This window comes from Peromyscus leucopus, chromosome 4 (genome assembly GCF_004664715.2).
Source record: "Peromyscus leucopus breed LL Stock chromosome 4, UCI_PerLeu_2.1, whole genome shotgun sequence".
Lineage (NCBI taxonomy): Eukaryota > Metazoa > Chordata > Mammalia > Rodentia > Cricetidae > Peromyscus > Peromyscus leucopus.
Window position 1 is genome coordinate 81,613,892 of NC_051066.1, and position 9,703 is coordinate 81,623,594.

Below are 9,703 nucleotides of genomic sequence, written 5' to 3' on the forward strand. Positions count from 1 at the left end.
TCACAGGGAGGCAGTCACGCTTACCCTTGAGTGTGGTCCCTGACCTTCATGTCTGGGGAGTGGCTTCTGGTGCTTCCGGCAGCCTCCCTTCCTCCAACCACTCCATTGCCCTTCCTTCAAGCAGGGAAGTCGACTCCTTCTGGGATGGAGTAAACATTGCACTCGAGGTCAGGGCACTTGGACCTCTGCTGTGTGTAGTTCAAGTTCCAGCCAAAGGCCAGAATCAATACCACAAATCACTGCCAAATGGACAAGAAGCCCCTTGTCTCTTTACCCCCTCTTGGAGATGCTATTTCCAATGCTTAGCAATTTCATTAAGTGGGACTCATTAGTCAGTGTCTCCTTAAGAGGTCTGCACTCCTTAAAGCTACTTTTGGTGTCAGGCAGAATTGGTCTCTACACTGTCACCTCAGGAATGACAGAGCACCTCAGGAGTGTCAGCATGTTTACTGTGACAGCACCTCGGGACAAATGGCCCTTAATATTCAAATGCTTCCTGCAACAAAAAAAGAGATCAAAAGCATTATGGGATGGGGGCATCTATCTCTGCTGAGTGCATCAGCTACATGAATCTATAAGAACACAATGTCAAAGCTGTTCAGTAGACGTGTAGCTTGTCATAAAGTTATCTTTTGTGGAGAAGAAATGCTGCCATTCACAGACACATGAATTGCTTCAAATGACGATGTGTATCTTCAGTTCCCACAACTAAATCAAATGGTCCTAAGGCAGAAAGACTGACTGAAAGTTTAATTTCGAAACTTTCCTTGTGTGAAAGAGAGTAGAGAAGGCTTTAAGCTGTTAGAACTTCTAGGTGTAAAGAGTAAACAGGGGATTGTTTTTGTCCTTTCCAATTTCTCAACAGGTTATTTGGACTTGTTTTTAATATCAGTGCCGAACAATGTACGCACTTAGATAATGTAACAACCCAGGAAGCAATTTCTGATCTCAAGCTTATGATTTTAAAATAAATGAATGATTTCATCAGACTTATTTGGATGTCCCAGCTTTTGCAGTCTGTACAGAGATATTCCTTGAAGCATGGTGGGTCATGCTGGAAAACTGGAACCAACCAACCTATCCATCAACTGAGGATCAAGTAGCCGAGCCACAGCAGACTCATGCTATATAAACAAGGCTGTTCACTGTGCAGCCTCATAAGGTGTCCCCTGTGAGTGGGAACACTGCAGTGGTCACTGTAGCGGCATTTTTAAAAGAATGAACTAGATTAAGAAAAATAGAGGGAGAGTTCTAAGACATGCTGCTCAGACACTTTTTAGAATAGTACACATCTATGCTATTATTTTAATTAATTCACACTTGAAAATAATAATGAATATATCCACACTTGTGCCTATATATGTACATACTTACAAAAATCTCTGGAAATATTTAAAATGTTGCCATGCTATTATTTGTCAGGAAGAACCAGGAGTGGGTAGCTATTAAAATACTTTTTACCAATTAGGTAATGTTGTAAGTTTTAAAGAGAAAATTGAACAAAAATTTAGAAGAAAATTTTAAAGAATCTAAGCAAAAATTGTGGAGCAGCCTAAATTCACATCTGTGATTATTTTCCAAACAGAGTTGGTAAGCACGCGATCATAGGAGCCATACATTACTTTAATATATATTTACATCTTTTGTTTCCTAGATCAGGGAAAGCAGGGACAGTTTCTACAGCATTTCTTCACCTCTTGCAGATAACAGCATAGGAAACTGAGGGTTGATCTCACCAATTTCCCAGTTAGTTCATGTAATAAACATGCAGAAAGTGTCTGCTGGGCGCCTGGAAAATGACTTAGGAAATACAACCAAGAGGGTTTACATTCTATGAGTGAAAAATGCCGAGGCAGTGGGAGGAACCTTCCAGATGGCACAAAACCCATGCCAAGAATATCCCCCAAATACACAATCTATCTATCAGTTGCCTGACTTAGAAATTCCACTTCTCACCAGTCATTCCCCAAGCTTGTACAGCTTTGCTGTTTTATGTGCATCTTGGTCCACTCTTTTCTTCTTAGCATGGATAGTCTTGACATCCATAGCTGGGAGCCAGAAAACGGGTCTATTTGATTCTCTCCTGGGTCACATTCTCTCCCTGCAAACAAGATTGCTTAAAATGTCTGTTCTTCAGTGGCATCTGACATGCTGTGAAACTTCACTCATCATGCTGATAACCTCACATAACAATATCCCTCTTTACTTTTACCAAATACCTTCTACATATTTTTTATGTGGCCACAAATAGAAGTTTTCATTTGCTTCTAATAGAAGAATCAGGGAGATGTTCCAGGCACCATTTATTTAATAGATACACGAATCAAGGCCCAGGGATGCTAAGCATCCTTACAAAGATGTAGCAGCTAAGAACCGCTAGTTGCAGAACTAGAATCCAGATCTTTGGAGTTACAGGTGGGTGCTGGGAACTGAACCCCAGTCCAGTGGAAGAGCGGCTAGCGCTCTTAACCGCTGAGCCACCTGTTGGTTAAATGGCGGCCAAACCCAGATCTTTGGAGTTCAAAGCTGAGACTCATCCATTACACTCTACTTACATACTTAATTCAAGAATCCTATGGCAAAAACGCATTGTATTATATTATAAAAGTACATTTATTGGAAAGCTGAGACAGGTACAACTCTAAATGAGACTTACAAAGTTGTAAATGTCCGTGCTTCCTCTAAGTTGGATCTACATTGGAGTTGTGTGTGCTGGGGTGGGATCCATGGCTTCTTGACACTCACCATTGAGATTTCAGTTCGTGAAGGCAGTCAGGGCAACAGCGGAGACAGTTTCTTACAGCTTTCCCTGCACTCCTGTGCCCTCTATTTGATCGTCTGCCAGGGTGGTGAACAGTGCCAAGTCAAACAGTGTGCTGCATCTCCATGAGACTCCGCTGGGAGCTGAGGAATTCCATACTTGGAAAACAGGGCGGTGGGGACGGGGGGGGGGGTTGTGTGTGTACAGGATAGAAACAGGGGGACTGTGGTCTTCTTTGAAGAGTGTAGATGCGGACAATGTTAATCTTGTTCTCTTGGAGTTTCTGGTGTTAAACTGGTTGCTGAGCACGCTTCACTGTCTGTGCTTTCTGGCCCGTTATCTGCATTAGCATCAATTAGCATGGACATCCTAAAACAAGAAAGGCTGGAAAGACCATCAGGCTTTGTGCTTTCTTCAGGAAAATTACAATAAATAAATAAGCTATCTTTGAATGGGGGGAGGTACTGTGTGTACTGAGGCACACACAAGGACAATATCAGGTCCTGACTTTTGACCTTGTCTGAGGCAGCGCTTCTTGGTTGCTAGCTTAGCTGGCCTGGGTGTCCCAGCTTCCAGGAATTCCCCTGTGCCCACCACCCATCTCTCCTTGGGAGCACTGGGGTCACAGATGCGCACCACTGCCCACCTCCACCCCAGCATCACCCGGGTTCTGAGGAGTCCCAACTCAGGTCCTCGCGCTTGTGTGGCAGATGCTTACTGAGCCACCTCCCTTCTCCGTCCCTTAAGGAGAACACTGTGAGTGTTCTCATGGAAACCAATGCTAGTTCCACCAGCAATGCTGTTTATCTAAGAAAAGGAAAATGTAAAGGCTCCTCATTACACTCCCATCTCTAAGGGTCTCCTTTCCCTGGCTTCACTGCTAGGCAGATGGTATTAATGTGTTAAATGTGCTGTTATGTTTTTAAAATGTATTGAATGATTAGTTAAAGAAATTGTATGTGAATTTTTTTGACATGTATTTGAATTTTCTCTTCTAGGATACTTCTTTTTTTTTTACAGGCCAATCCTTGACCTTTATTATTTTAAAAAGCTGTGTATTTCTTTCGCTTTCTGACTCTGCTTGTGCCTTCAACAATTTCACAACAATTTTCTGCTCCTCAATAAGGAAAGCTCGCTTGATCCTGTCACGGACACACTTGGCACACAGGGACCCACCGTAGGCCCTGCTGACATGCTTCTTTGTCCTAGACAATCTCAGAAGGACTTTCGGTCTCACAGCATGAACCCCTCGAACCTTCCTGGGCACACTCCGCATGCATTTAGGTGCTTTTCCAACCTTCTTGGTATAGAGGTAAACAATCTTGTTGCCAGAGCTTCGAGACAGCCTAGTTTTGTTAGAGACTGTATTGTAGGGAAACCAACGATGGTATGTCAAACACTGGACCATTCTGAGTGCTTCTAAGCACCATCCCTGGAAGAGGAAAAAAAAAGTCAGGATGCTTCTTTTTCTCATTCTTTATGCTAGAAAACTTCTTCTTGGCCTCATTCTGTAAACTAAACCGGTAGTCTAAATCTTCTCGTTCTGAAGAAAATTGGTTAAGACCTGTGCAAATTTTGATGATGCTCCAGGAGTATGAGGCTACTTATCGATACAGACACACTTTCATCCAGTTAGACAGTGGCCCCAAACTGACGTAGTTATACATTTTGCTATTGGCACTTTGTTCCTTCCTTACAGAAACATATTTTATATTAGTGCTCTTGAGTGAGAATTTTCCATTTAAAAAGCATTACTCTTCACCAAAAACATCAAAAGACATTTCTAAATGTCTGAAATCTTGTTTAATAATCAGATTAGGATGACTGGTACTTAACCTTACATTATTTAACAAGACAGGCTAGATGCTCACCAAGCCCCTCCCTCTGCTTAAGTGATCCTGCCATTCTGTCTCCCTCCTGCTACAGACACGTGATGTCAGAACAAAAGCACCTAACCCCACACTAGTCCATGTAAGCTCTTCCCCCACATCAGCCCAAGTGCTGGGATAACGGGTTTGCATGACCACATGGAGTTTGAGAGATAAATTTGCATTGTATTTAACTCAATTGTTGTAATAGTTAATTACCCAGATTAATAGCATCCATTTATGATCAGCATCTGGATGTGTCTCCCTTTAATTTAGTGTTACAGATGTTTGATATCCAACTTTAAGAAAAGTGAAGAAAAAAAAAACCTTCCAAACACCTTGAAGTGTTTTGAGCCAAGAAAACAAAAAGAAATTCTAAATATTGATGATAATTAAATATTAATTATTTACAAATAAACAGTATAAGCAACATGATTCAAATTCCCTATTAAACAGTGAGAGGACACTAATTTATCTCTATCAAGTCATTTAAAAAAACCTGTCATAGACTATTGTGATGGCTAATCTTGGTTGTCAACCTGATTACATTTGCAATCAACTAAACCCAAGCAGCTGGGCAAGTCTTTGCGGGATTTTCTTGATTGGATCATTTGAGGTGAGCAGACCCATCCTAAATCGGGGCTACAGCTGGTATCAGCCTACGTCAAAGGACATGGAAGAAGGAAACTCTTGCTTTTTGCCTGCTTGGCCTCCCTCTGACTGGCAAGTTCATCTACTCTGCTACCGAGGCTTTCCTTCACTAGTACTAGAACTTACTATGGGATTCCAACATAGACTGAAGACCAGCAGCTCTGTAGGAATTCCCTGGACTCCAGCACCAGATTGGGATTGAGACATAGAGCCTTGTGGCCTGACAACTGTGCCTTTCCATCATGAGACAGCCATTGTTGGACTAACCAGACAACTGTGTGTAAGTCACTCTAATAAATCCCCTTTAATACATATGTATTTTTCATTCCATCACTTCTTTTCCTCTAGGAATCCCTGACTAACACACCTGTGGTGGTAAGTCTATGGCAAATTTAAGGACTTCGCCATTCACTGACTAGAGGAGTGCACTTGTGATATTTGGGGATGTTCTTAACAATGTTTATCAAGGTCATTAAAAATACTCAGCTCCTTACACTCAACATTCTATCTGTATGGATTCTCGTTACTAGGAGGATGTTTTTCTTTTGAATTTGGTTTTATTCTATTCTAGTTTTTGCATTGCTAAGATCAAACTCAAGACTGCTATCTGCTAGGCAAGTACTCTACCACTGAGCTACATCTCAGCCACCAGTGTTGACTATTTCAGAGGAGAGCAAACTTCAACCTGGATGATTGACCTACCTGCCAACTAGCTGTTTCTGTAACTTTTTACTAAAAAGGAGTTATAGTTACACACTGCCTGTGGTTATGTCTGTCACAGGAAAAATTAATAGTTGGGACAGAAATCCTCAGGACCACAACAGATAAAATGATTTGCATTTGGTTCTTTTAAAACAAACCTTTCTTTTTTTTTTTTTTTTTTTGGTTTTTCAAGACAGGGTTTCTCTGTGTAGCTTTGCGCCTTTCCTGGAACTCACTTGGTAGTCCAGGCTGGCCTTGAACTCACAGAGATCCGCCTGGCTCTGCCTCCGGAGTGCTGGGATTAAAGGCGTGCACCACCACCGCCCGGCTACAAACCTTTCTTTTTAATGAACATAGCAATTGTATATATTTGCAGGGCACAATCTGACATTTCAGTACATGTCTACAGTGAGGTTATTTCTCCCGTCTTTGTATCTACTTACTGTCTCTCACGCCGTAGCTTTCCTAGTCTCTGATAACACTAGTCTTCTTTCTACTTCTTGGAGGTAAAGTTTTAAATGCATGTTTTACTACATTTAATTGTCTAGTGTGTGAGCATCATGCTGTGATTCTCATGTGTAAATCAGAGGGCATCTTGTAGTAGTCAGGCCTCTCCTTCCACCATGTGATCTCAGTAATCAAACTCAAGTCTTCTGTTTGGTGATAAGCACCTTTAGGCACTGAGCCTTCTCACCAGCATGTGTTGACCTTTAAAACTTTTACATGTGAGTGAGAACATGAAGTTTGTGTTTGTATGTCCATTGGCTCTTTATTAAAAAAAAAACAACAACTTTTTGCCAACTTCTTTTTATATCAACCCCTAATATACAATAATAAAAATATTAAATTACTGAATAGCTAATAATATGGCAAAGTTTATATTATATTCTTATAATCAATTATCATAGAGATATTAAAATACTTTCCATGAACTATTTAGAGATACTGGAACATGTTGCTTATATAATGCTAAGTGTGAAAAAGCAGAATTCAAAATGATTTATATAATTCCTATTTGATTTAAAAATACTCACTCATATATACACAAATAGATGAGAGAAGCCAGACACCAAATGTTAGTGGTGATTATTTGTAGGGGAGAAATTGCTATTGGTATTTTTGTTCTCCATACTTGGATATGTTTTTAAATCTTTCAAGTGGTGTTTTTATCATTGGACAAATATTAATTTTATTTTAATGCCGAAGGAATGAATTAAGTGGTGTAATTACTATGTCACAGAATTCTTTCTCATATTCCCACTTAGCTCATAGCAGGGAGTGAAAGTCCACTTAGGGAGGCCGCGTACATGACTGGAAATCCAAGCGACAGACAATCACCAGCACTTCCACAAGTTTGGCCTTAGAGCAGAGGCCCAGCAACATAAGATTAAACTGACAACGTGTTCATCATTTTCTCCTGTTCTTATAGGAGAGACAGGCTTCAGGAATCTGAGAATTCACCCCTCTTTCCTAGACAGGAAGTTCCATGCAAACAACTGTCTCTTTAGCGGAGTTGTTGAAGTTCACATAATCACCTCCGGACAGACATTTTCATGTCAGCCACCCATTCCCAGTGGACATTTCTGCTGCCCTGGACATTCTTCAGGGAATCCAGATGTCTCTTAGAGTAAGTCTGTCTCCTCCTTGGATTCCTGTATCTATAACCCTTTAAGTCTTCCTGCTTAGCTGTGTTACATTTGCAAAGTTGTCTTTTTGATTCATCTGCCCCTGGATCACCTGTAAGTACCTGTCAATGGTAAAATTTTATTACTCTGGATCTGTGTCTCCAATTCAACAAGCAGGTTATGTAACCTCCATGTAATTGCTGAGGAGGGAGAATGTGTGTTCAATGTCATGGATACAGAGAGAAGAAGGAGGCTGCTTGCACGTGAACTTCTTGCAGCTGCCTAAACAGAAGGAAGCAATTAAGAATCTCAGGTGTGGAGCCAAGAATTCAGACCCCTAGAAATGGAGCTTATGGGGGCAAGATTAAGGACGGGAACCAGTGCATTAAAGTGAGATACCAGGCAAGAAGAGAACATAAATATATGGAATGACGATCTCTAAAGAGACATGTTTGCTATCTGCATTTTACAAGTGAGAAAGCAGAGGTGGAGCAAAGATGAGTTGATTTCATGCAAACTCACATTGCTTAACAGCTGGACCAGGAAATAAACTCAGATCTTTGGCGCACCAGTGACCACAGTCCACGCCACAGCTGCCCCACATCTGACAATCGTAATGAAATCACTGCTCAAGAGCAGATCCATATCCTCACTCTCAAACACGTATATTAGGACTAATTAGTCACAGACATCACCTTTTCGAAGCAGCTTTTTATCTCAAAGCAACCATGTCAGGCAATGAATGGATGCTACAGTGCCTTTCACACCATAAGATGTTAAAAGAAAGAAGGAATGCATTTAAAAACTGATGCCTCATTTTGATAATAGTCATGGGTATATTCCATAGCATTCTTAGAGTATTTTGTGTAATAAATTAAAATCGGAGATTAGGAGAGATAGTAGCATAAATCACCACGGCATAGCTGGGGTTTATTTACCTGTGAACTGCAAACAGTATTTATAATGTCACTGAGATGTTGTAAGCCTATATGAAACAGTCTATGCAAACCAACAAGGTAAATCATTTCTGTTCCATTAAAAATGGGTATTTTCTTAGTAGCTTTAAAAGCTAAAAGTGAGCTAGGGAGATGGTTCAGTGGTTAAGAGCACCTGCTGTCCTTGCAGAGAACCCTGGTTTGGTTTCCAGCACCCGCATTGGACCCCTCACTACCACCTGAAACTCTAGCTCCTGGAGATCCAACACCTCCTTTTGTCTTCCACAGACAACCACACGTACATATACCACATACATACACATAAATGAATAATAAAATACATATTAAAAGCACATGCTAGAAACTGGCACTGTATGTGCAGAAGCCCATTCTCCAGCGCTGTAAACACGCAAACAAAATCTCAAAATGAAGGCATGGACTTCTTATGTGCATTTTTCATGCTTTCTCCATTTTCCACAGACTTTTGGGAGTACTACTATTACCAAAAAAATGTTTTACTTCTGTCTTCTTACCTGTGAAGAAAGAGCATGGTATGAGAAGACCCAAAATAAACTAAGATCTCTACTGAATAGTGCAACTGGACTGCCTTGACAAGCCTCCGTACCAGCTACCACTTGGCAACAGTCTAGAAAATTGGAACATAGCTGTTGGTCTGAAGGTCTGCCCACCCCCCTCAAGGTGATGGCATTAGGTGAGGACTTTGAAAGATGGTTAGATCATGAGAATTGTCCCCTTAGGCATGCTCCTTTATAACAATGTTCTTAAGAAAAAGGCCAAGAGGGACTCCCTGGTCCATCTGCCACACAGGATGGAGAAGATGGAGTTTGTTCAGAGACTCAATTTACCTGTACTTTACTTCATATCGAACTTCTTGATCCCCATAGCCGTGAGAAATGAACTCCTGTTCTGGAACAGCTACCAAGCATTCTGGAACTTGGTTAGAGCAACCCAGAACATCTTTCAGAGGGTGACCTGCATCTCCCGGGAACTAGTCAAAAACAGAAAATGTCAGGCGACACTCTGGTCTCACTGAGCTGGAATCTGCAAAGGATCAAAAGTCCAGCTTATTCACCATGTGCACTTTCAAGTTTAGAGAACTCTCCACGATGCCTGTCAGGAAAGGAGGGTTGCCTGGGATAA

The 9,703-nt window shown here is 41.2% G+C and overlaps 1 protein-coding gene across 1 annotated transcript; it reads right to left on the reverse strand.

The window, feature by feature from the left end:
• Window positions 1-396: 396 nt before the first annotated feature.
• Window positions 397-4,169, reverse strand: LOC114698965 (60S ribosomal protein L34-like). Its single transcript, XM_037204437.1, has 2 exons — window positions 3,784-4,169; window positions 397-496 (listed from the first exon to the last, which is right to left on the reverse strand). The coding sequence occupies exons 1-2, from the start codon at window positions 4,167-4,169 to the stop codon at window positions 397-399; spliced, it is 486 nt and encodes a 161-aa protein (XP_037060332.1).
• Window positions 4,170-9,703: the final 5,534 nt, after the last annotated feature.